The sequence below is a fragment of the Nycticebus coucang genome, chromosome 5 (genome assembly GCF_027406575.1).
Source record: "Nycticebus coucang isolate mNycCou1 chromosome 5, mNycCou1.pri, whole genome shotgun sequence".
Taxonomy (NCBI): domain Eukaryota; kingdom Metazoa; phylum Chordata; class Mammalia; order Primates; family Lorisidae; genus Nycticebus; species Nycticebus coucang.
Window position 1 is genome coordinate 2,047,637 of NC_069784.1, and position 27,480 is coordinate 2,075,116.

The 27,480-nt window shown below is 43.2% G+C and overlaps 2 protein-coding genes across 13 annotated transcripts in view; one reads left to right on the forward strand and one right to left on the reverse strand.

Annotated features, from left to right (window-relative positions):
- DNAI4 (dynein axonemal intermediate chain 4) overlaps positions 1 to 23,654 on the reverse strand; it is a 68,383-nt gene extending 44,729 nt beyond the window's left edge. Inside the window, exons 1-3 of one of the 4 annotated variants that reach the window (XM_053590463.1) lie at positions 23,515 to 23,556; positions 21,241 to 21,304; positions 6,730 to 6,907 (exon numbers count right to left, since the gene is read on the reverse strand). In XM_053590463.1, coding sequence (XP_053446438.1) covers positions 6,730 to 6,907; positions 21,241 to 21,299 — 237 coding nt within the window. In that variant the 5' untranslated portion in view covers positions 21,300 to 21,304; positions 23,515 to 23,556. Of the gene's footprint in view, positions 1 to 6,729; positions 6,908 to 9,083; positions 15,489 to 21,240; positions 21,390 to 23,514 lie in introns of those variants that run through there. The other 3 variants (XM_053590461.1, XM_053590462.1, XM_053590464.1) reach the window with 3 other exon arrangements.
- A 67-nt stretch (positions 23,655 to 23,721) lies between these two features.
- Positions 23,722 to 27,480, forward strand: part of MIER1 (MIER1 transcriptional regulator) — a 71,097-nt gene continuing 67,338 nt past the window's right edge. For 2 of the 9 annotated variants that reach the window (XM_053590470.1, XM_053590472.1), the window contains exons 1-2: positions 23,896 to 23,913; positions 24,925 to 25,025. Coding sequence is in view for 4 of the 9 variants with exons in the window: in XM_053590465.1 (XP_053446440.1) it covers positions 23,850 to 23,913; positions 24,925 to 25,025 (165 nt within the window). In the remaining 5 variants the exon portion in view is untranslated. Of the gene's footprint in view, positions 23,914 to 24,109; positions 24,198 to 24,924; positions 25,026 to 27,480 lie in introns of those variants that run through there. The other 7 variants (XM_053590471.1, XM_053590473.1, XM_053590469.1 and 4 more) reach the window with 5 other exon arrangements.

A 27,480-nucleotide genomic window follows, 5' to 3' on the forward strand; every position in this document is an offset into this window, starting at 1 on the left:
GTTTAAGACACGGGGTCTCTGTTGCTCGGGCTGGAGTGCAGTGATGATCACAGCTCACTGAAGCCTTCAACTCCTATCCTCAAGCCATCCGCCTGCCCACTGCACTATAGGTGGGCCCACCATGCTCAGAGTTTATTGCCAATTTGAACTAAGACTTCCAAAGAATGCTGGACAGAAGTAGAAGTAAGCATTTTTAAAGATGCTTCACCATTTAATAAGACTTCTGCTGTAGAATTTTAGACAGCCTAAATAAGATTAAGGATGTTTCTTTTGATTCCCAATTTCCCAAGAATTTTTGTTAATCATGAATAAATATTACATCAGATACTTTCTGTGTGGATATTATCTATCTGTATGTTTTCCTTTTCTTTTAAGCTTTTAATTTGGTAAATTACCCTATAGATTTTTTTTTCTTTTTTAGTGTTGGAGATTCATTGAGGGTACAATAAGCCAGGTTACACTGATTGCAATTGTTAGGCAAAGTCCCTCTTGCAATCATGTCTTGCCCCCATAAAGTGTGACACACACCAAGGTACCCTATAGATTTTTAAACAGTAAACCCATCTTGATTTCTTGGTATAGACTCAACTTCCTCACAATGTATCAAAATCAGCTTACTTGATTATTGTACCCTCAATGAATCCCCAACAATAAAAAAGAATGAAGACATGGAAAAAAATCAGCTTACTTGAAACATTACTCCTAGACAGCTGGCTCTATTCTCTTCATCCTATTTTTGTGGTGTTATTTTTATGTCCATTAGCCCATTACAGCTTTGCTCCCATACACCCCTCCTCGTGCTATTATTGGAAAATATACATATTATTACATTTCAATGTTTCATTGGTACCACAATATGTTACATACATGTTATTTTATAGAATTGCTTTCAATTTACTTAAGAGAATAAGAAAATGTAGTAATAGCATTGCTGTTTTTTGTGTGTGATTGTGACTTTTTTTTTGAGACAGTCTCACTCTCTTGCCCCAGACTAGAGTGCTGTGGCCTCATACCTCACAGCAACCTCAAACTCCTGGGCTTAAGAGATCTTATTTCCTCAGCCTCCCAATTACCTGGGACTACATGTGTGTGCCAGCATGCCTGGCTAGTTTTTTTGTTTGTTTGTTTTTCCTGTTTTTAGTAAAGATGGGGTCTCACTCTTGCTCAGACTTGTCTTGAACTCCTGAGTTCAAGTGATCCTCCTGCCTCAGCCTCCCAGAGTGCTGGGATCACAGGCTGAGCCACTGCGCTCCACCCACCTAGTGACTTTTACTGGTGTTCATACATTGCATGAATGTGAATTACCACGGGGAGTTACTTGCTTCCAACATGAAAAAGTTCCTTGAGAATTTCTTTTGAGGAGGGTTTAGTTAGCAATAAATTCTTGCAGGTTTTGTTCATCTAGGAAACTATTTGACCTTCATTATTTAATGTTCATTTTGCTGGATACATGATTCCAATTGAGTTTTTTCTTTCAGCACCTCAAATACCTTATCCTTCTGCCTCCATTGTTTCTACTAGTCAACCAGCTCTTGCTGGGTTCTCTTGTAAGTGACATGCTGCTTTTTTCTTGCTGCTTTCAAGATTTTCTCCTTGCCTTTGACGTCCAGCATGTTCACATGGACGTGACAGTCTGTCTGGGAGTCAACTTGCGTTCAGTCCACCTGGAGTTTGTTGAGCTTTGCAGACGTGAGGGTCGTTTTTCGATATATTTGGATGTTTTCAGGCATTATTTCTTTGAATTTTCCCTACACTTTTTCTGTCTCCTCTCCCATCATGTGTGTATTAGTGTATTCAGTCCACATTTTTCAGAAACTCTCTTCACTTTTCTTCAATGTCTTTCTCCAGTTTCTTTTTCGGATTACGTAATCTCTTTCCTCTATTTTCAAGTTTGCTAATGTTTTCTGCCACGTGTTAAAACTACTGTGGAGGTCCTCTAGTGCTGGGGTCCCCAACCCCCAGGCCAGGCACCTGTACAGAGCAAGTGAGGCTTCACCGTATTCACAGCCTCTCCCCAACACTCACACCCCACCTGAGCTCTACCTCCTGTCCCATGGGCCACCTAGATTTTCATAGGTGCATAAACCCTACTATAAACTGCCCACAAGGGATCTAGGTTGAGCATTCCTTATGAGACTTGAATGCCTCTCCCATTCCCTCCCACCCCCACACGGAAAAGTTGTCTTCCATGAAAACAGTCCCTGCTGCCCAAAGGGTTGGGGACTGCTGCTCCAGAGGAGTCTCCGATTTCCAGAATTGCATTATTTTTGTAATTTCTGTCTTTATTGATATTCTCTATTTGCTGTGATACTGTCACCACACCTTCCTTCACTTTTTAGATCATGGTTCACTTTATTTCTGTGGGCCAATTTACAATGTCTGCTTTGAAACCTGCTAAACCTGACACCTGGCCCTGCTCACGGGTAGTTTCTGTTGCCTGCTGCTTTTCTTGTGGGTGGGGGTCAGACTTCCCTATTTCTTTGGACACCCAATTAGAACTTTCAGGTAGTAGATGGTAGCGACTCACTACTGGCTCCTGTCCAAAGCTTGTTGTGGTTTGCTCATTTATTTGCTTAGTAACTGGCTGGATTATTTCAGGAGGTCTAAATCCCTGTTATGGATTTAACTGTCCACTAAAAGAAGATATGTTGAAGTCCTAATCTCCAGCACCTGCAACTGTGACTTTATGGTACAGTGTCTGAAAATCAAGGTCTGTAGATTCCACCAAGTTAAGATCATTACAATAGCCCTAACCCGATGTGACTGGTAAATTTAGGCACAGACACAGTTGAGGAGAATGATGTGAGGGTGGAAGATTGAGATGATGCCTCTACAAGCCCAGGAATGGGACTACCAGAGGAGAGGTCAGATGCATGCAGCAAATTCTTCCCTAGCAGCGAGAGCATGGCCTTGCCCTGAGATGGTAAGTTTCCTTTGTTTTAAGTTACAAAGTCTGTGGCAGTGCTGGGGAACTGATATGCACCCACGTGGCTGATGTTGACCACTCTACATTGCTCCTCATGGGAGGTGCAGCTTCAGGTGTGCCCAAGGCCACCCTCGGATGACGGTGGCACTGGCAAGGCTCTGTTCCTCTCCTTTCCTGCCTCTCCCCAACTGCTAAACTCCACTACTTGCCAGCTGATCGCTCTTTTCTTTTAAATGATGTCTTGAGATATAAATTCTCTACAGACTAATCCAATCAAGTTTCCACTCCGACCAGGGAAGAGTGAGGTCAGTGTCTGACATTTGGTCTGTCTGGCAGAGGCTCCTCCTCATAGCTTTATTCTGTTTCCAGGGACTGCAAACTACCTGGCCTATAACCTAGACCAGTGTTTTTCAAACTTTTTTTTATCTCACAGCACTGTTGAACCTATTGTTAAACTATAGTTAATCTTCTGTGGCACACTTAAATTACGCTGATCAAAAAAAAAATGTAAAAAAATATACTTACTGTGCTTTGAACTTCTTTAAAAAGTAATTAAATTAATGATCTTTAAAATTTTCTCGGCACGTCAGTGTAGCAGTGGCATACTGGTTGAAAACCACTGGTCTAGGCTGTGTCTTCATCAGATCCAGCCACCTCCTCCCAATGCCTTTATCACAACCTACACTATTCTTGAGGGTACTCAGTGTTAAACTTCTCTACCAAGCTGCTGCATATGAAGTCGGCTCCTCTGGGGAAACACTAAGAGCTGTCTGCTCTGAAGCCTGCTCCTCCCCACCTGCTGGTACTCAGGGCAGAGATGATGATAAGCTCCTCTCCCAGTGACCACCTCGCACTCTGGGCTTGGAGTGGCAGGTGCACAGAGTGCACAGCAGCCTGAAGTCTCGTCAGTTTGCTGCTCCAGGCATGAAATCACTGCCTCATGAGCCAGAGGAAGGTTCCAGAATTCGCCAACATTTAGTGGTCACAACCAGGGAAGAGCTTGCCAGTGGGGCAGAAGGGTGTCGTCACCTCTGAGCCGAGCCCTCAGCTGGGGGCAGGATGATACACACGGAAGCCCCGCTGCTGGGCAGATGTCTGCATGGATGCTGAGCGAGGGAACGGAGAGCTACGTTCCTGGATGAAAGGACTGGGGTCTAGCTCACTGAGTCAGGAGGGGTGAAATAGGAGGTGCTTGGCTCAAATGCCACAGACTCCTCTTCCTCACCGAATTTTCATATGTTTTCTTGAATAGATGTTTCTTTGCTGTTCGTCCTTACGTTAATTTCCAAAGGCATTAAATACTTGTTTTTTTAAAAAGAATTTTAACCAATTTCCCTGGGAAGTGAGTTATTGAAGCTCTGGCATGTTGGAATTGTTCTAATTATTTTTTTAATAGTGGTAAGCTATTCGTAACATTAAAATTTATTGTCCTGTTTTTAAGTGTACAGTTCAGCGGCACTGAGTACACTTACGTTGTGTGCAGCCACCATCACCATCCACCTGCAGAGCCTGCTCATCTCCAAAGCAACTCCTCCTTGCCCCTGCCCCTAATTCCTGGCACCTACCATATTTTTTTCTGTGTCTATGAATCTTACTACTTATATTAGTGGAATCATACAGTATTTGTCCTTCTGTAACTGTTTTATTTCACATAACATAATGTCTTCAAGGTTCATCCATGTGGTACCATGTGTGGGAATTTCATTTTGCCTATCCATTTAATGTGGAGATAAGGGGGGAAAGCTCAAGAGAACCTGAGTGCAGCTATTTTGGTTGCCATCAGACCTTAACCACCATCAACAAGGTGCCAGAAAACGTCAGCCTGGGACCAGCCAAAGTCAGATGAACCTTCCAAATGCTTCCCTCTCTTGTGACAGCAGTTCATGATTAACCTTTGCGGCCTGAGCTCAAGGCAATGCTGGTCATGTATGGCTGTTTCACAATGAGGTTTCTGAACATTTAAAAATGTTGCCATTGTCCCGCACGGGGTCCCCCTCCTGCTGGAGAAAGCCTCCCCCGCCCTCCCGCCAATCTGTGGAACAGGGTCTGTTGTCTGTCTGTCTCCGTGCAGCTCTCCTGGAACTCGATGGCTCGCTCTCCATCTTCCAAGCATGAAGCCAAGAATACGCTTGGCAAATTTGGGGGCTTCCTTCCCTTCGCTGGGACACCCCTGGATCACACTCATCAGATGGACACTTCACTGCTTTTACTTTGCTTCTTTTTCTTGCTTAATTGTCCTGGCTAGAACTTTCACTACTATTCTGAAGAGAAGTAGTGAAAGCAGGCATCCTTCTCTTATTCCTGATCTTAGGGGAAAAGCATTCAGCACGTCATCACTGAAAAAACATACAGATACAGGGGGCCGGGCACCGTGGCTCACGTCTGTAATCCCAGCACTCTGGGAGACTGAGGCAGGTGAATCACCTGAGTTCAGGAGTTCCAGACCAACCTGAGCAAAGTGAGACCCCATCTCTACTAGAAAAGGAAAAGTTAGCTGGGCATTGTAGTGGGTGCCTGTAGTCCCAGCTACTCAGAGGCTGAGGCCAAGAGGATCACTTGAGCCCAAGAGTTTGAGGTTGCTGTGAGCTATGTTGCCATGGCTCTCAACCCCAGGGTGACTAAGACTCTGTCTCCAAAAACCAACCAATAAACCAAAAAAAAAAAAGAAAAATATATATTTATTTAGATGCATATATATATCCACATACATAAATGAAATATGTATTAAGTATGTACAAATTGTGTTTGCTTACTAAAATCACATTAGAGTTGTTTTACTTTGGGGCCATCATAAGTAAAGCTGCTATAAACATTCAAGTACTAGTGTTTGTTTAAACGTAGTTTCTTTTCTCTTGGTAAATACCTAAAAGTGAAACAGGTAGATGATATTGTAGGTATAACTTGTTTCTGGGTGTGTGTGTCTACAGCAATGTATTAAGACTCTAGTTCTTCCACATACTTATCAATACTTGGCATGGTCATTCTTTTTTAAATTTCAGCTACTGTAGTAAGTATTTAGTACTGTTTCATGATTTTGCATTTTTTTAATGACTAAAACTGGTCTTTTCATGTGCTCATACACCATATGCATATCAACTGTAAGGGTTGTTTGACTAGTTTGTTTTTAAAATTGCGCTGTCTTAACATTGTTTTGAGGGTTGCTCACACATTTTAGTCACAAGTGCTTTATCAGAGTGTGCTTTTGTAAATGATCGTTCCCAGCATGTCACTTTTCATCCTGTTAGCAGTGTCTTTCAAAGAACAAGCGTTTCAAAGGGTAAAACTTTCTGATGAAGTCCAGTTTACCAACTTTATCTTTTATGGGCTGTGCTTTCAATGTCCTTCCTAAAAAAAATGCTTAACCCATTCAGCTATATATTGTATGCTTTTCTATATGTAATACTTTCATGAAATGTTTAAGAGTCGATCCTTAGTTATAGTTTTCTAATGAAACAAAATAACTGACCTGATGATAATCAACTTCATGCCATTTCAAAGGCAAATTGCTAAGAATGAACAGTAGCTGCAGGGGATTAGCTGCCGTCAATACCACGAGTAGCTAGTTCTTAAAAGTCAGGAGTAGACGTTCCTCATTCCATGTAATGTTCTTATTATCAAAAACCAGTCAAAGTACCCAACTGCCAGTATTACGTTGTAAGGAATGTGATGTGGTAAAACCTCGACCAAAGTCAGTATGTCACAATTAACAATTATTATTTGAAAGCAGCATATTTTATCTTTTATTTCAATCAGGTTTTGCAGTGTCATTTCAAATAAACTCAGATTTTGAAAGCCTATATTACCTGAACCGTCTTTGTGCCAGAAATATTCATTTTTTCTGCTGTCTTCAGTTCCGGTGGAAGGATCATGGTTTTTGACATCCCCATTCTGCTTTGATTCGCACCAGCGTAGCCTTTTGACTGAGGTCCTTTTCCTGAACCAATGAAGCTAATAGACTTCCTCACTTGCACATTATCGTTCCTTAGGTAAGAAAAAGGAAAGAGAACACAAGAGGATTCAGGATTGAAAACAAGAATCGGCCAGCAGCAGCAGGCAGATTTTGATGTGGAGACCTGAGGACAGGCCACGCTACTTGAGACCTTACTGTGTAAGCAAGACTCTAGAGAGTATGCATATATTACGTCCCTTCCCTCACAACTCTAAGAAGTGTTATTAATATTATTTTATGTCAAGTCACAGAGGTTTAAAAGGGAAAACATTCTTACTATAGCTGAGATTTGAACCTAGGCAGTCAGATCCAAGGTCTACACTGACTTCTGGGTAAAGTAGGGGTAATAATATTAAATGTACCTAACTCACGGATTATTATGAGCATTAAATAATTGGTGTGTCATGATTAAGAGGCCCTTGGCACACAGCAAACACAAATGAGTGTACAGTGCAGTTACACAGGCAGGTTTAAATATGGTTAATAAAACCTGAGTGGCTGGGGCAGTGTCTTACGCCTGCAATCCCAGCACTTCAGGAGGCAGAGATGGGAGGATTGCTTGAGGCCAGCACTTAGAGCAACATAGCAAGGGTCTTATCTCTATGAAATAAATAAGTAATAAATAAATCTTGAGAAACAGTATCATGTTCCTGCTGCTTGGACAATTGAGATAATTTTTAAATAAGAAGTTATGTCAAATTATTTGTATCCCAGAGGAAAAAGCATGATTTTACTTTTGAATTTATTTTGTAAATTCCTTAAGAGCCTACCTTATCATTTTACTCCTTAATAGTACTCTGTAATGTGGGTTTCTATAAAACAAAGATGATCTTCCCTTAGATGATAAAAAGGATGTATGCTTTCGAAGGAAACATTTTTAATAGTACTTTAACTTTTTAAATCATAGATGATAAGAACAAACGTTTTAAATGACAACAATTAATCCGGTTTCCATTTTATCTTTCTTTATAGCCTCTCCTCTGCAGAAGGTGAGCCTGATTAGGGCAGATGCTGTCTGGTGCACGGCTCACCCCCAGCACCCAGCCCAGGGCTCAGTGTGTCACAGGCACTCAATTTTTAAAATAAATAAGTTAACAAATTCCATTTGTGTAGTATTTAAAACTTATATTCTTTTAACATATCCTACCCCATCCTCCTCCCTTCCATCTCTAAAGGACTTTACCCCCACATTTCTGAAAGATCAAGCATTAATCATGTAAAAACGTCTTCCTATTATTTCTCTGGTTTCTTTGAATTTTTCTTCCACCTCCTATACCTCACCTCAGTCCATCCCTTTTTCTCTTGCAGTCTAGTGTTGCCTTTCTTATCTGTAAGTAATTTTCCACCTGCACCTTGAAACCGTCTTATGCTTTCTCAGGGACTGTTCTCCATCAGTAACTACAGGTCTCCTACGTGGACCTCTGTCTGGCTTCGTTCCGTGGGCACGGAGTTACGCCTCAGTAACCTCAATTTAAACCCTTCCTTTACCTCTCCCTCTACCTGTTACCCCACCCTGCCCACTTCCTCACTCCTCTTATCTGCTCACTATGACCTGACTCTTCCTCTGTGCCGAGGCCACTTTCACAGACATCCCTTGTCCTTCCAGCTGTTGAATCAAGGGCTTCTTGCCAGTACTTATCTCTGTAACATCTGACAGTTGCCCATTCCCTTCTTAAAATTGGCTTCTCAGATTGGTTTCGGTAACACCACTGTCTCCTACTCTTCAACCTCCTTGAGACCTCTCATCACCTGATCCTTCCATTTCTACCAAATAATCAGTACGTTTTTGATTTCTCTTCTTTCTCTATTAAAGCCTGAATCTACAAATTGTCAGGTGAATCACGCTTTTGCCTTTACCTTCGACTCTCCTGTTTTCTTCCTCCACGGCATTCTGCCCTCCAGTCCAGTCCTCTCACTCCACTTACCTTTGTCGGGTTCCTCTTTTATGGATTACACTCACACCCAAACCTTACTTACCCGATTCCTCATTCTCCATGAGTGAGTGCCATGGTGTCACTGACCACTGGTACCCCACTTTCTCACGACAGTTCACCTGCCTTTACCCTCCTCTGTGCTCTGCAGTTTCATCTCCTGAGCTACTGGCTCTCTCCAGTACCACCCCAGGCATAATTCTTGAGTATTTAAATAGCAACTGCCTTGGCCTGCTAGTTCCCTGAAATCTTCTCACATAAACGACTCTTTACCCACCTTGCTACTTCATCCATGTACTCCAGGGTCACATGTTGGCTGTGTTTTTAGCAAAGTCAGATGGCTCTTCCATTTTTTCCAGTTTACACACCTGGCATCCCTCCTAGAACCTTCAAGCCTGGATTCCACCATGTTTTATTTCCTTACCTACTCCCCTCATGCCAAGTTAAGTATTTTAATGGGTAAGTTTTTGTTGTTGGTGGTGGTATAACAGCACAGTTTTAATACAAACTAAGTACAAACACAACTGTTAGAAATCCTGTCACTTACTCTGCAAAACAGTATGACAAGATCAACCTCGAAAGATTTTTTTAAAAACCCAAAATGTAGAACATATTTTCCTCAATTAATTCTAAGGATTCCATATACAAATGTAAAAGTCAGTACTTGCCAATAAGCACACTGAAAACTGAGTTGCTGACTGAGCAGTAAAAAAGCATTTCTGATTTTAAAATTAAACAGCTCCAGGTAAAGCACACGGTTTCCCATATACACCATCGTCACATTTTGCAGAGTTCCAAGGCGAAGATTGCTTCTAGCTTCACGAATTTCCAGAGATGATGACTTGGGCTGAGTTTTCACAGGTCTTTTTGATCCTTTTCTCCTCATAGATCTTTAGCTTCTCTGGAGGGGGCATATGACCTGGTTTCCATGGAATTGGATTATGAAAGGCTGGTTCTGGATAGGATTTCCACTGTAAAAACCTGTCAGTTCTCCACTGGTGTAACCATAGTTCTTTGCAGGTGGACAAGGATTATTTTTTGGCATTTTCCCACCACCTCTTAAACTTTTTTCCTGCTATTTCCCTATCTTCTTTTTCTCCTGTAAGTCAGCTTGCCATCGTTTTTTTTTCCTCCTCTTCTCACATTCTTCAGGATTTCTTTCTTTAATCATTCTTTATAATTTTCTTTTGCTTTTTCTTGCAAATCCCTTTCTCTAGTTCCTATACTTTGTCTTCCATTTCCTTTTTTTTTTTTTTTTTTACCTACTCTGTCACCCTTAGTAGAGTGCCCTGGTGTCACAGCTCACAGCAGCCTCTAGCTCTTGGGTTTAGGTGATTCTCTTGCTTCAGCCTTCCAAGTAGCTGGGACTACAGGCACCCACCACAACGCCCAGCTATTTTTTGTTGCAGTTTGGCGGGGGCCAGGTTGGAACCCACCACCCTCAGTATATGGGGCGCCCGCCCTGTCCTCCATTGCTTTATTTATTTATTTTTTTTCTTTTCTGCTGATTCTTTTTCTGAACCCATCCTTTTCTTCAGCAATTCTCTTTCTGTTTTCACGGTCTTCCATTTCTTTTTCCATTTCTTGTTTCTAGCTGTTGATTTAATTCCCCTGGAGCTTTCTGCTGCAGCTGCTCAGGATCTTTGCCAACAGACCAGACCCCTGTGGTGTCAGGCTGCTTTCTGGTAGGCGCACCTGTTTGTGTTCTTGGCTATCTTCTGATTCAGTCTCAATGCTGGCACATCTTTTTAAGTCCATTCTGCTAAGGCTTGACGCCTTGACCTCTGAGTCATAGGCATCTTTGTCCAGGTTTTCCTCATCCTCCCTGTCACCGTCCTCCTGGTCAAACAGGAAACTCTAGTACAGTGGTTCTCAACCTTCTTAATGCTGCGGCCCTTTAATACAGTTCCTATGGGTCACGACCCACAGGTAGAGAATCGCTGCTCTAAGTAGCTGAGGAGAGACAACAGCAACAACATGGAATGAATTGCTGCAGCTGAGCGGCAACCATGGTGGGTACAGCACCTGCAACCCTCGCCCCACACACCTGTGAGGAGGAGGAGATGGTGCCTGAAGAGGGCAGAGACCTGGGTCAGGTGTTGGCTGAGAAACAGGTTTAGGGAGAGGGAGAAGCAGCCCTCCACTGCCCAGCCACCCATATCTGGCCCTGATAGTTAATCGTGAAAACACTTGACTTACATTCTCACCCTCACCACTTTTATTTTTTTAGAGACAGAAGCCCACTTTGTCGCCCTCAGTAGAGTGCCGTGGCTTCACAGCTTACAGCAACCTCCAGCTCCTGGGCTTAGGTGATTCTCTTGCCTCAGCCTCCCAAGTAGCTGGGACTATAAGCGCCGGCCACAATGCCCAGCTATTCTTTTATTGCAGTTTGGCCGGGGCCGAGTTTGAACCCGCCACCCTTGGTATATGGGGCTGGCGCCCTGCTCACTGAGGCACAGGCGCCGCCCACCTTTCTTATTTTACTGCACTTGCTGGCAAAACCAAAATCATGATTAGTTCCAGTTTCCTCTTACTTTGAACCTATACCTGTATATGTATATTAAACATGTTTCTAGCTTCTGCAAACTTGATGCTTTCATAGCTGTACATCCATAGGCCAGATCTGCCCTGTTCTGGACAACTGGACAATATGCCCAAATGACCTTCCCTGGGCCCCCTGCTTCCCATCTTGCCTCCACCCTCAGGGGTGCACTTGCCAAACACAAATCTCTTCAGAGTCCACACCCCTAGCTGAGCTCTTACCCAGCCCTCATACTCTGTGCCCCAGAACCTGCTGAATTATCCAGAGCAGCTAATCCTACATCTGTTTACCCTGGTCCATGGTGTGCCACCACACTGCCCTGATGACCAGTAGGACCCTGCGCCCCAGAACCTGCTGAATTATCCAGAGCAGCTAATCCTACATGTGTTTACCCTGCTCCACGGTGTGCCACCACACTGCCCTGATCACCAGTAGGGTCCTGTGCCCCAGAACCTGCTGAATTATCCAGAGCAGCTAATCCTACATCTGTTTACCCTGCTCCACGGTGTGCCACCACACTGCCCTGATCACCAGTAGGGTCCTGTGCCCCAGAACCTGCTGAATTATCCAGAACAGCTAATCCTACATCTGTTTACCCTGGTCCATGGATTCCTTCTGTTGAAAACCACGATGAAGGCTCTCACTCCTCATGCCCGTCTGCCTTCTGACAGACCTCACTCAGGGCTGCCCTGGGTGGTGTAGTATGCCCCCTCCTCTGGAACCGTGAATATAAACTATTTTTTTCCAATGGCAATAATTTCCTGGTCTATTGTATTTTAAATTTTGTACTAGTATTATTATACTTTAATTCAACTTGTGCAGCTAAATGAAACTGGAAGAAAAAAAATACCCAACCATGGCGAATGGTCTCTCTCTAAATTATGGCCCATTAACTTAACCTGGGTCCTTAATGAGTCAGCAATCTGTATTTTCTTGGTTCATTTTTACTATACTCTTTCATGCCACTATTTTATACTTTCTCTTTCCTCAAACGTGAATACCTTCTCTCACATTTTTACTTTTAGCTGATAAAATGAGAAAACTGAAGCAAGCTAGTTACTTCCACAGACTCCCAATGTCACATCTATGCACCTGCCCACCTCTGCTCCTATACGGAGGATGATTCACTCTAGATGAATAATCTACTCTAGATGAATTGTCTACTCCCCAGCTAAGGCCAATCCCCTCTCTCCACGTGCACCGGACTCCATTGCTTCTTCGTCTACTGGGGGCACTGCTCTAGCAATTCCCTCTCCTGTAGGTTTTCTCTCTACTGGATTACTCCCTTCATGTGGAAACATGCTGTAGCTTTTCCCATTTTCTATAAATCTTTATTCTAAACAAAAAACTTCCCTTGACTCCCGTTTCTCCAGCTATAAATCAATCATTCACCTTTAGTTAGAGCAACTCCTTGGGAAAAATTGTCTACATTGTGTTCTCTCTACACACACACACACACACACTCTACACACACACTACACACACACTCTCTCTCTCTACACACACACTCTCTCTCTACACACACACACTCTCTACACTCTCTCTCTACACACACACTACACACACACTCTCTCTCTACACACACACTCTCTCTACACACACACGCACACTCTCTCTCCACACACACACACTCTCTACACACACACACACACACACACACTCTCTCTCCCCCCCCGAAACTACTCTGATCAGGTTTTTGTTCTGATCATTCCACTAGAAGAGTGATTATCAAGGTCCGATCCCCTCCAGAATACTAAATCTACTTGTCATTTCACTCTGTCAACTTCAGGATTTGACTCAGCTGTTCCCACTTTCCTCTCTGATGTTTTTATTTCTTAACTTGGATGGCAGGACACTTCCTTAACCTGGTTCTCCTCTAACCTGTTCTATCTATATACATACACTCACAGCCTAGTGAACTCATTTAATGTAAGGCTTAAAAGCCATCTATGTGAAAATGATCCCCAGATATAAATTTCTAACTAGATCTCTCCTCTCTACATCCACCTGACATCACTAACTGAAATGCAGCATGTCCAAAACTAAGTTCCTCCACCACCACCACCACTCCACCCTCACCCCATCCAGCAAGTCTACTCTTGTGGTCTTCCTCATTTTTGTTACAGGCAACTATTCTTCAGTTGCCAAGGAAAAAAAAATTCAGAATACATCTAGAATCCACCCATTTGTCTGCACCCAACCGTTGTCACACCCTGGTCCAAAGTCCATCCTCTGTCTCTTGGATTACTGCAGTCGCCTTTCAACTCATCTTACTTCACCTTGATCCCTGGAAGTCAATCCTCCAATAACCACAAGGGATTGCTTTATCATTATTTTTTCTTTGATACAGGGTCTCTCTCTGGTGCCTGGGCTAGAGTGCAGTGGCATCATCACAGCTCACAGCAACCTCAAATTTCTGGGCTCAAGCCATTCTCCTCAGCCTCCCAAGTAGCTGGGACTACTGGTGTGTGCCACCATGCTCAGCTAATTTTTCATGTTGTTTTTTAGGGGTGGGGCCTCACTGTGTTACTCAGGCTGGTCTCAAACTCCTAGCCTCAAGCACCTTCCCAAAGTGATAGGATCACAGGCATAAGCCATAGCACCCTGCCTCCACAATGGCTTTTAAAATTAAATATCATACACACCACTGCTCTGCTTGAAACCCTCCATTCCTTTCCCATCTCATTCAGAATGAATCCCTAAGTCCTTACTGTGACGTAGAAGCCCCACATGCACATAGCCACACCGCTCCTCTCCTCTTCAGTAACCTGCTGCTCTCTCTTCTCCAGCCATGCTGCGTCCCTAGTATTTAGGCCAGCCTCACTCACATCAGAGCCTTCAAGGCACTTGCTGGTCCTGTTGCCTGAAATGCTCTTCCTTGTATATGAGCAGCCCCACTTTCTTCAGGTCTTTTCTGAGAACCAGCCTGCCAGTGCAGCCTTCCCTGGTCCCCTCTCTGATATACCAACCTTCACTCTCAAACGCTCCATATCCCCTGCTTTGTTTTCTCCTTCACACGTCTTACTACCTAACACAGCACACCTGTCACTTGTCAATCAGTTGTTTCTTTTCCTTAGGCCTCTAAGTTCCATGAGGGCAGGGGCTTTAGGCTGTTTTGTTCCCTGCTGTATTCTTAACAGCTACGCTGGTACCTGAGTGTGGAAAACACACAGACCATTCTTCCTCTGGTCTCACACCACAATAACCAACAGAGAAGTCTTTATGACAGAATGTGTTGGGCCTTTTCCCCATACACCAAGCAAGAATCAGTTCTGCAGTGGACACCAGCTATACATCCCCCAGTTCAATCCTGGCACTATGCACCCAAGACAGCGTGAAGTTCCACAAGTTGAGGCCTAGTCCTGGGGCCTGTGTTTCTGAGTGACAAACTATAAAGTGGGGCACCCAAAACCTCCTCCTTTGGTTTGGTTAACTTAATAAAGCACCTCACAGAACTCAGAGAAACACTTATGTTTACTTATTACAAAATTACAAAGGATACATACAGGTGAAAAGACACGTCAGGCGAGGTGCCAAGTAGGCAGGTGGGGAACCCCAGCCTCAGGAGCCTCCACTGTTCAGCGGTCATGAAGATCCACCACCCCCCACCCAGACCTTTTGGAATTTTTATGGACTTTTCATTAAGTAGGTAGGCATGATTGATTAAACCACTGGCCTTGGCGATCACCTTAACTTTTAGCCCCTCTTCTCTCCCAGAAGCTTAGCCAGTGGGGTTCAAAGTCTCAATCCTCCAATGAGGTGTTGGTCTTACAGGTGACCAAGCTCCCTGTCAGTCAATTCATTACCATACAAAAGACATTACTCATGTGATTCTAAGGATTTTTAGGAATTACATGGCAGGAAAACAGGTCTAAGACTACATATTTATTTTGCAGTACCACACTACCTAACAAATAGTAGGTGCTTAATAAATTTGTTCAAAGAATAAATAATCCCCATATCCAACTCATAAATATCATGTTCTTCATATCATACTCATGGTTTTGGGTTTATTTTGAGACAGAGTCTCGCTTTGTCACCCTGGGTAGAGTGCCATGGTGTCACAGCTCACAGCAACCTCAAACTCTTGGGCTTAAGCAATTCTCTTGCCTCAGCCTCCCAAGCAGCTAGGACTACAGGCACCCACAAGACTCAGCTAGCTATTTTTTTTTTTGTAGAGACAGAGTCTCACTTTATGGCCCCCAGTAGAGTGCCGTGGCCTCACACAGCTCACAGCAACCTCCAACTCCTGGGCTTAAGCGATTCTCTTGCCTCAGCCTCCTGAGTAGCTGGGACTACAGGCGCCCGCCGCAACGCCCGGCTATTTTTTGGTTGCAGTTTGGCCGGGGCCGGGTTTGAACCCGTCACCCTCAATATGTGGGGCCAGCGCCTTACCGACTGAGCCACAGGCGCCGCCCCCTCAGCTAGCTATTTTCTTTTAGAGATGAGGTCTTGCTCTGGCTCAGGCTGGTGTCATACTTGTGAGCTCAGGCAATCCACCTGCCTTGGCCTCCCAGAGTGCTAGGATTATAGGTGTTAGCCACTGCACCTGGCAGGGTTTTTGCTTTTTTAGAGATAAGGTCTCCTTCTGTTGTCCAGGCTGGCGAGCAGTGGTATAATCATAGCTCACTATAGCCTGGAACTCCTGGGCTCAAGTGATCTTTCTGCCTCACCCTTTAGAGTTGGGACTATCGGTACACACCACCATATCCAAACAATTTTAAAATTTTTTTATAGAGCTGAGGTCTCACCATGATATCCAGGCTGGTCTTGAACTAATCCCAAAGTGCGGGGATTACTAGCCCAAGCCACCATCCCCTGTCCAGACTGCTTTTTAAAAGAAATTGAAAAAGGTACTTACAGTCAGTTATGTTAACAATCTATGATACACATCTACCTGTTAGAAAATAGAGAGGTATCTCTAGGGCAAATTAAATAGGGTGACTTTCAGGAGGAAAAAACTACTTTGAAAGTCCTTCCTGAAAAATTCATGATACAAGAAATCATGCAGCTGTACGTTTTTGAGTTTCCCGAAGCAGGGACCTAATTTGTTTTGCTCACTCCTGTATCTTTAGTGCCAAGGGCAATAGCTGGAAAACACAAAGGCATTCAGCTGTTCCTAACAGAACAGACACTCTGCTTCTATGAAAAAAACAGGCAAGTTACATTAACAGCGTGCCACAGATACATACATCTCAGTGAGAAATAAATCATCTCAAAAAGTACAAGTGGCTAGAGAAAAAGTACCTGTGTTAGACTTTTTTGTTTAATGGGATAAAAGTTATACAGTCTAAACCAAATTAATTGCATCTGTTCATCTATTTACTTATAGAACACTATACATAAGGTCCCGTGTTAGCAGGGATACAATACTGCCATGGTTTTAATGTTTGTACTTCTGAAACTCATGTTAAAACTTAATCCCTAATGTATTAAGAGGTAGGATCTTTAAAAGGTGATTGGGTCATGTGGGCTCTGTCCCCATGAATTGATTAATCCATCCATAGATTAATGAATTAAAGAGTTAATAAATAAATGGGCTATTACAAAATTAGGCTAGCTATCACAAGTGCGGGTCTGTCACAAAAGCCACTTTGCTCTTAGTGCCCCCTCCTCACAGTGTAAGCCCTGAGCCAGGGTCCCCATCAGTCGTTTAAGACCCCCAGCACTACAAGAAATGTCTTTATAAATTACTCAGTCTCAGGTATTCAGTCACAGAAACAGAAAATAGACAAAGACAAAATAAGTAAGAAATAGGCCCTAAGGAGTGTGTAATTGAGGAGAAGGGACAGATAGTTGATTATAATGCAAGTACCAAACTGCCCTTGCCTCCAAAGAGGCACACATATAAGATGAAATGACAGTTGTGGTAATGATTACTTAGGCCAGAGGGGCAAACAGAGAAATCACAAAAGCTAGATGATAAGCAGTGCGGGGTCTGTGGCCAGTGCAGCTGGTGCAGCTGAGCATGGGCACTGGAGCAGAACTGGGAATGTATTCTGAGCAAAGACCGCTGAGAACAACGAAGGTGGGAAGGCATGTGGTATATACCGGGAATCTTAAGTGATTCAATTAGATGCATGAAGAAAAACAAAGCTAAGCTTTGAAAAAATAAAATAACAGGCTAAGTCTTTGGGGTGCATTATACCAGCAAGGGAGCACTGTTGACTTCTGAGTAGAAAAGTAAAGTGATCAAAACTGTCCTTCAGGACAATGGAGCGGGGCACAGAACACTCTAGAAGCAAGAAGACCAGCAGTTCAGGTGGGAATGCACACTAATACATTCCTTCTGGAAGGATGTTTGGAGAATACTTAGAGACCTAAAAATAGACCTGCCATTCGATCCTGTAATTCCTTTACTAGGTTTATACCCAGAAGACCAAAAGTCACAATATAACAAAGACATCTGTACCAGAATGTTTATTGCGGCCCAATTCATAATTGCTAAGTCATGGAAGAAGCCCAAGTGCCCATCGAACCACGAATGGACCAGCAAATTGTGGTACATGTATACCAAGGAATATTATGCAGCCTGAAAGAAAGATGGAGACTTTACCTCTTTCATGTTTACATGGATGGAGCTGGAACATATTCTTCTTAGCAAAGTTATCTCAGGAATGGAAGAAAAAGTATCCAATGTACTCAGCCCTACTATGAAGCTAAATTACAGCTTTCACATGAAGACTATAACCCAACTATAGCACAAGATTATGAGGAAAGGGCCAAGGAAGGGGAAGGGAGGGGGGAGGTTTTGGTGGAGGAAGGGTAATGGGTGGGGCCACATCTATGGTGCATCTTAGAATGGGTACAGGCGATTGCACTAATGTACACAGCTATGATTTAACAATAAAAAAAAAGAAGACCAGCGGTTCAGCTGCTTGGGGAATGGTCCAGAAGAGAAGCAGTCAAGGCCTAGTCTATTCCGGCAAATACAGAAATAAATACAACATGTAGCATGCATTAAGCTTGTCCTTTTACGTTCTGTATCTTGAAGCTTTGCTATCTAAGTAATGCTGAATCTGGTGGTGGTGTCAACATCCCTCTCCCCAACAATTCCTGCATAGTCAATGACTAGCCTAGCCTGCAGGCACAGCTTTCATAGGCAAAATGGGCAATTAGAGACCTTAGCTCTGACCACTCCCTTTACCAACCTCTCACTCAACTCTCACAGTTTAGGCCAATACCCACCTACCTTAATCACCCCAGGGACAGGTACCACACAACTGAAGACAGTCCCTAAGATGCAGAAACTACTCAAACTAGGCATAGTAAACCCACTTAGTGCTTAGTCCATTCCTACCCCCAGAAACCACAACAGAGGCTCTTGTCCAGGCTTCTCCCATTAAGCCTGCGGCCTCCTGACTGATCCAGGGGGCTTCTCCCTATCACCACCTGTGTAGCACAGCATCTTGCCTCCTGTTTCCAGGAATCTGTAGGCATTAAACAAAACAAACAAAAAACCCCCCTACTTCCCTCATGACAATCATTTCCATGTCTAAGTGTCTTATCATAAAACATATTCTGGGTGTCCTTAAACATAGCTGATACAGAACTGATAGGACTTAGTAATATTAACACAAAATTTTAATTTCAAAGAACTTCACTTATATTTTCTAATTAACCCTTATAATAACTTGTGATGTATAGAATAGCCATGTTTTAAAAACAAGAAAAACTCAAAAAGGTCAATTTAATATAAGTTAAATATCCAAATTCATAGAGTAAATCATAAGCTTACTTGTCCTTGGGCAAATTTCTTAATGTTTCTTTCATTATTTGTAAATTGAGGTTAATAATTCTACTTGCCTTATACCGTTAGGGTAATGACTGAAACAGTTTTTACTTCTAAAATACAATAAGGAGTTAAATGATAGACACGTTCAGTTTTAGATATCAGACTAATACCTTGGGGGAGTTGTCTCGTACAGAAGTGAGAGCTAGATATTCAGATTCAAAAATCTTTGCATGGAGATAACGAGCTAAGTCCCAAATAAAAGTGTGAAGAAACAAAGAGAGGTTTTAAGGCCAAGGAGACAAACTAAAGGCAGAAAAGAAGTGGAACCAATAAAAGAGTCATTTAAACTGGTAAGGAGTGAACTAGCAAAGTTCAGAGTTAAGGAAACTAAGAAAAATCCGAAGGAGGAAAAAATCAAATGCTGCAGAGTAACAGGAAAGTATGGAAGGCCACCAAATCTCATGATTTTTCAAACTGTTAGTTACTCATTATAGACCTTTGAGTACTTTTCTAAACAGCATTGGAACTAACACTGCAAGTTAAAAAGTGAACACTGAGACTTCTCGTTTCTAGTCACAGGTAAAGATCCTGAAAGTCATCGTTCTGGCCCTTCCCCAAAGGAAAAACTGAATGAACTGAAAAATCAACCACTCTTCTTAGTTAGGTCCATCAGAGAATTCAGATCCACTCTGGGCAAACGAGTACCCGGAAAATTGGAGAGCCAGGTGAAACAGAGACTCACGGCTTACATGGAGCAGAAACTGCCACTGGACCCAGCAACTTCCAAGGCAATTAACTAACTGCTGAAGACTGACAGTAGATGAGAATTAGAGAGAGAAATACTGGGGTTCCCACACGTTCATGAGTTTACCTCCATGAACTAGCAGGTTCTCAGGATGAAGATCAGAGGAGTGTTCTCGGGGTTGCAGCAGCTGAATAGGAAGTAAGTATTCTAAAATACACTTAACACACGCCTGTCCTCCTAGAAAGCTATTTTATCAGAGCCTAATTGACATGAGGAAAGGAAATACCCAACTCTGGCCCCCCTCTAGCCATCCTGTCCCACCTAAGAAGAAAAAGTGCCCCAAGGAGCATTTGTGAAATTCACCCCCCCCCAAAGGCCCCCCAAAGCGTAAGACCTAATGACAGGGGATAAAGCACTTTCCCTTCTTCTTACTACCACATCTACAGGGTTCCTGCATGACAGGGGATTACAACCAAAAGAACTGTAACACTGACTCTATTTAAGAAAAAGTCCCCAGGGAACCCAGAAACAAAGAAGAGACAAAAACAAGAACACTGGAGGCAACTGAAGCCTTGCACACTTACACCGACAGCAAATAGTAAACACAGTCTAATTCCTAGTCCTGAAACAAAATCTCACACTAAAGGCCAACTGATCTCAGTTCTTACTACCTGATACAGTATGTTCAGTGTTCAACAAAAAGTTATAAAGCATATCAAAAAGCAAAAAAATAAGAGTGTGAAGAGACAACACAAGATCAGAACCACACTCAAGACACAGCATAGATTTTTGTTTTTAAGATAATGAATTTAACATAACTGTGATGAATATGCCAAGGGCTCTAATGGAAAAGATGAATAGCATGCAAGAACAAGTAACACAAGCAGAGATGAGAACTCTAAGAAAGAATCAAAAGGAAGTGTGAGCAAGCAGGGAAAAGCAAAGGGACTGGACAGAAACCTGGGACCAGAGGGTTGAAGAAGCAGACGGTTGTCTCTGCCACAAAGGGAGATTTGTCCAATATTGTTAAGCCAAAGAGAAAGATGTAACAGAAGAAAAACTGGAGTGAGGAAGTGGACAACTGATAAATACTTGCTTCCTGAGATTCTTTCCAAGATCAGGATTAAGTCCTAAAAGGAAGAAGATGAGAAAGAACACAGTAGATCAAACAAATGGGCTGTAAATTTTAGTGCCTATGAAACTTAGATATCATGGCTACCTCAAAAAGGGAAGGCCAGACCACTTCATGCCCCCTGGTCCTTTCATTAATAGTTAATCTACTATAAATCTGTCAATATTTAAGAAATTCCCAAAGCAAGTTTTCTAAAACTCTCAGCTACTATAAACGTTGTATGTTTTGTATTTTTTAATTTTCACAAATTCAATTTAATTTTACACTGAAAGTTCCATACCTGAAGGTAAAAACAAAAACCAGATGAGATGAGCAGGAACCAGCATTCCTGAAGTTCATCTTCACTAATTGAGTAAACAAATATTTACTTAGCACCTTCATTCTAGGTAATGAATGATATAGCAGTGAACAAAACAAAAATCTCTGCCCTTGAAGGGTACCATTCAGTAGGTGAAGATGGATTAACAAACAGGTATAAAATACACTTAGGAATAAATTTTATGGAAAAATTACAGTAATGTGAGGAACTGAAATGCTAAAAAAGGAAGTATTATTATTTTATGTAGGGTGGTAGAAGATTCTTTGAAATGGTGACAACTGAAGAATGTAAGTGAGTCATGAGATTATCTGGGGGCACAATATTCCAGTCCAGGTTAGTTGTGTAACAATATGGAGCATAATTAGCCAAAGGGAAGAGAAAGAAGTGAGGGCCTGTAGGGCCCTGTAAGGATGCAGCTTTACTGAGTGAAACAGGAAAAACTTGAAGCAGCTTTTGTGCAGGAGAGCCACATGATTACTACTGAATGGTGTTGACAAGGAGACTTTCTATGTGGCTACCCCAATGTAATGCAGTCTTGTATCATGGCTGCTCTTTTTGGCTAATGCAGGTACTCTTCAAGTAAGTTTGGGAGTAGCCTGAACTTACTCTGTAGGTAGAAATGGTAGAATTTGCTTAAGGAGAAGGTACAAAAAGGGTGTCAAGGGCAACTCTAAGGTATCTTACCCGAGTAACTTGAAGAGTAGAATTTGCTACTTAATAAAATGGGAAAGATTGCAGAGTTAGAAAAGGAAATATATTCAGTTTTGGGTATAAATTTTGAGATGTCTATTAACTTTTAAGTGCAGTTTTTTTTTTTTAAGTTTGCTTTCTTGGGAGAGGTCTTGGTTTGAGATAATAATTTGTGAATCATTGATTTTTAAAGGCCTAAGATGCTAGTGAAGAGAACAGATTTAGGGCCAGCCCCAGTGAAGACTCCAGTAGAGTCACGGCTGCATAATGTTTTCATCTATAAGGAGCCACATACTTGATGATGGTCCCCTAAGACTTTAACAGAGCTGAAAATTTCCTATTGCCTAGTGACAGAACATTATCTTTTCTATGTTTAAATATGCAAATACTTACCATTGTGTTACCACTGTCTACAGGAGTCAGCACAGTAAAATGCTGTACAGATTTGCAGCCCAGGAACAGTAGGCTATACCATTTACCTTTGTGTAAGTGCACTCCATGCATCAATGTAGCTACCGGAGAGATGAGAAGTATCAGCAAACTAGAGAAAAAGAGCAGCCATGATACAAAAAGAGAACTAAGGAAGAGTGTGGTGTGCCAGAAACCTAATGAAGTGTTTAAAAAGTCTAGAAGTGATAAACTAGATCAAATCTGCTCACAGGTCAGTTAAGAACGAAACTGTGAATTGGCCACTGCAATTGGCTGCACGGGTATTGCTGACTTTAATAAAAGCTGTTCTGGAGGAGTTGTAGAACGGACAAAAATCTGAGTACCACATTCAAGAGAGAATGCAGGGTTCTCTCCCAAGAACTTGCAACAAATTCCGCTGAAGAAAGATCCACTGAGCTGGAGGAAACTGGAGAGAGGAGGAGAGATTATGGTATGAGATGAACAAAAGTGATGTGCAAGGGTGGGAAAGCAAATCAATGAGGGAATTTTAGTGGAATTAGCAAAACTTAGTGCGTAGTACGAAGGAATCATTTAAAGTTGTGAGGCAAGTCCGCAGGGCTGTGCGCCATCCCCCAGCCCGTTTGCCCGCCGCACAGCAGCAGAATGTTGTGAGCCGCAAAGTTTTAAGTGAGGATGTGGAGCTGGCAGGGAAAAACGCTACTACAGACTAGACCACGCTAAGCAAGGGCTGCGCAGAGGCTCGGGTGTCGGAGGGGCACGATACGTAGGCACCCAGCCGAAAAGACTGAAAATCGGAAACGACGGGAGTGCTAGCAAAAAGGTGGCTCTACACACAGCAAGTCTCTCCGGAGCAGCGACCCGAGGCGACAGCGGCGGTGGCCTGTTAACAGGCCGTACCAGGCGGCGGACGCGTGAGGGAGGAGCCCTGGGGCCCTAGAGTTAGAGTCCAGCCTGGACGACACGGAGGCCTCGTATCTAACCATCCCCCCTCAAAAAAAAAAACAAACAGCCAGGAACAAGGCTGCACTAGGCCGAAGGAGGAGCCGCCGCTGCCTGGGCGCTTCGCGGGCTGCAGACCGACCCCGATACGGGAACCGCAGGCTGGGCTGCGACGGACTCGGCGCTGGGACTTACAACCCGTAGCTCTGCGGCTTGCGACTGTGCGCTGGGGACACCGGCATGGCGGCGACAGGCCCGCCCGCCCTCTCCCGGCCACCTCCGCCCCCGGCGTTAGAGGCTCCGGCCGAGGCCCGGGGGCGTTTGCCGGGCGTCATGGAGACGGCGGCGCTCGGCCCAACAAGCGGCCGCGCGGTTGGCTGGCGGCGCGCGGCCCGGGAGGAGGGCGGAGGCGGAGGGGAGGGCAGAGGGTTGGCGGAGCTGGAGGAAGCGCCGGACGACGACCAGCCGCAGGAGGCGGGCGGCCCGGGCCCAGGCCCCGCCCAGGCTCCGAAGCTCCGGGCTGCGGGCGGATGGATGGGGCGTCTTCAGGCGGCGGCGGCAGCGGGGAAGGCGGCGGCGGCGGCGGCGGCGGCTGTAAGTGCAGCCTCCACAAACTACCCCTCCCCTGCTAGCCATGTTCGCGGTGAGGGGACGCCGGAGGTGTCCTCGATCCCCTTTCTCTCCCTCCCCTCCCCCACCGTCCTGTCCCGCCCGGAAGATCCTTGACTTCCGGGGAGGGGCTGCGGGAGAGAGAGCGCGCCCGGCCCCTCCCGGCGCTGCCGCCGAAGGCGCATGCGCACTTCTCCGCCGCCGCCCGCCCCCTGCTGGCTCGGTCTTTCCGCCTCGGCTGCGGCGGCGCGCTGGGAACCCGCTGCGGAGTGAGTTCGCTCGCCCCGGCCGCTTCCGCCCCCTGTCCGGTCTGTCCCTGGGCCCGGTCGGGGTTGGGCTAAGATGACCACCGCCCCGCGGCCCCGCCTCTTTCCTCCTCTATTTTTCTCAGTTGTGCCCCAGTCCGGGGGCTGCTCCGTGCGCTGTAGCCCCGGTGGTGAGCGGGGGCCTGGGTCAACCTGCCCTTTTCGGAGGGAGTGAGAGGGGGAAGAGAGGCTCAAAAAAGGCATTCCTGTGAGGACACGAGGCCCTCCCACGCCCTGGGACAGATGCCGACCCCTCTTTGAGTGGCCTTGTTCTTTCACCTTGTAGTGGATAGATCCCTGGCCTGGAGCCCATCTCTGCTCCTCGCATGCTGTGTGACCTTGAGCGAGTCTCTAGCCCTCTCTGGGCTTCAGCATACTCTATGTAAAGCTTCCTCCAACGCTAAAATTAATTCTGGAGAAAAACTTATGCAATTACAAGGTCGGCCTGACTACCGAGACTGCTTAGCCGAGAAGACCTGCAGTTGACTGTGTCTTCATTCCTGGGTCGCTTTTATTTCTTTACCAGTGGTCCAAATTGCATGATTCAAGACTCATTAATGTTTTAAATTGTCACGGGACACTTGTCCTAATTCCTGGCCATCTTTTTAAAGATGGGAAACTGCGTGGATGGTGAGCTTTGTGGTATCATGGTTTTCTCCTTGCTACTGAGGCTCTCTTTCCTTTGATCCAGATGGTGTGGTGGCTCGATTCTCCCAGTGCCTGGCTGAGTTTCGGACGTGGTTAAGAACCAACTGGTTGAGGTTCAATGCAGACAAGACGGATGTGATGCTGGTAGGCAGGGGTACGCTTGGAGATTAAGGGAGGGAAAATCCAAACTCCCTCAAGTAATATAAATATTATTATATTTTCTTATATGTTCCACTGTTTGAGAACTGCTGATGAGTCAATTTCCAGAATTTGGGTGAGATAAAAATAACATGTTGATTTAAGAACCATAAACCTTTCAGTTTATAATTTGATAAATGGCAGAGCCACTGGATAAAAGTATTATGTAAAAGCTATGAAAAGAAAAACCAAAACCATTCTTCGCAAAGCCAAAGGGCTATATAAACGTTTTAGGGTAGCATTTTATTATTACTATTTTATTAATAAGAAAAAACTAACAAAAAAGATAATGCCGATTGTGGCACAGATGTGGGGCTTCCAAATGTAATTGCATTACTGCTTTCCAACCTGCATTCTGCATATTGACATAAAGGTAAATATTTAAAATGTTATTTAAAAAAAAAAAACAAGTTTTTTAATACTTAGTTATTTTCAACCAAATTAGTGATTATTCATATATTTTTACCTCCACATCATGAAGATACAGTGTAGGCAGTCACTTTTAAATAAAAAGTTTACAAAGCATTTTACAAATGAATCTCAAAAAAGGGACCCCTGAACCCTGAAAATTGTTAGATATAGAATTTGTTGTTAGAGTTTTGGATGTGTTGAATTAATTTATTTCAGTTCAGAGTCTAAATTGTTACGAGTACAATATTTTCTTGGTGCATTTTGGGCGGTACATTTTTTGAGTTGCATAAGTTTAGACAGTGTAGATACATATTGCTTGTGTTTTAAGTAGGTGTTGGTACTGAATAAAAGGTTATATTTCTTAGGTACATGTAAATTGCCAAAGAAGCTTATTTATTGGTTAGTTTAAAGCCCTGGTTGAAGTAAAATTGTGATCTTAAATGCTTATGCTTAAATGCTTATTCTGAGGAGGGGTGTGTGTCTGTGTGCGCGCGCGTGTGCAACTGCCTTATAGCCTCTATAGAATTGTATAACAACTTTTGAATGGCAGATTCAGCAAATTATTTAAAAACAATTTTTCAATGTAATAGCAGTTTTGAGTAGGTTATTGTGATAAAAATTAATGTTGGTTTGCCAATAAGGGGACCTTTAGGCGGGGATGGAGCTAAAGAGGCATTTTTATACAGGCTTTGTATAGTGATTTTTTTTGTTTGTTTTGGGACAGTAAACATAAACCCCATAAAATTGATTAATCACACTTCTCAGTTTAAACATTTTATTACACAATTCTAACAGAACTACTGTTTGGATATCATATTAATAAGTAACAAAGTGTAATCATTTTAAACAGTTGTAGTAAATGGTGAATTTTCTTTTGCCTTGAGCTCTGTCATGTCCTGTTTCCAGGTCTTCTAGTATCAATAGATTCGAAAGATATATTTTTCGTTAATCCAAGTATAAATACTATTTGCGTATGGATACAAAGAAGATACCTGTTGAATTAATCCAAAGGGCTGAAGAAGTAAGGGTAATGGATGGAAGTAACAGAGAGGTAGACACTGGCTTAATGGGGAGAATGTTCCTAGTATTTGAGTATGGTTGTTTTTTTTAAAGAGCAGCCTCTTTATGAGATGTAGTGAGTCACTGGAGATGTTTAAACATAGGTAGGAAAGCCTGGTGGTAGAAGCATGATGGGGGCATAATTCTTATCCTGACAGAGCAGACAACTTACTAAAGAACTATGAGGCCCCATCCAACACTCTTATTCTATGACTAAACAATAGTTAATTTTTACATATTTGATACTGAATGAGGGTAAACAAACGTTTTAAAAAAGACTACATTCCTTAAGGTGGCTCCTGAAAATTTTAAAGATAAGTATATCACTAGAATAAAATGAGACCAAAAGTATACTGAATTCAGTACTAATGTGTTACTTATAAATTACAGTATTAGAGTTGTTTCTCTTTATCTCCAGAATAGCTGCACCTAAAAACCCAACTGAACTCACAGTTATAAAAAAGGGAAGAAAAATATAGAGGGAATTTGTTTTCCTTCAAAGAAAATGCCATTTAAAACTAGTAATATTGGGCGGCGCCTGTGGCTCAAGGAGTAGGGCGCCGGTCCCATATGCCGGAGGTGGCGGGTTCAAACCTAGACCCGGCCAAAAACCAAAAAAAATAAATAAATAAATAAATAAAACTAGTAATATTGATATACAATATTAACAAACTTAAAATGTCATTTAATAGTAAAGTGGATACCCATTTAAAAATGTTTCAGACCTCAGTTTTCCTGACAGTTTCAGAAATTATTCAGTAGCTTAAAAGACCATGGTCTCTTGCCCATTATTACAGTTGGGGTTTTTATTGATGGGTTTAACTGAATAATCAAAGATTCAGAGCATTTAAACTACCAAGTTATTCCTGTACCTTGCATAATAACACTTTAGTTTTCCTTTTGGTAGCCAGCTAAATTTCATAAATTAGCT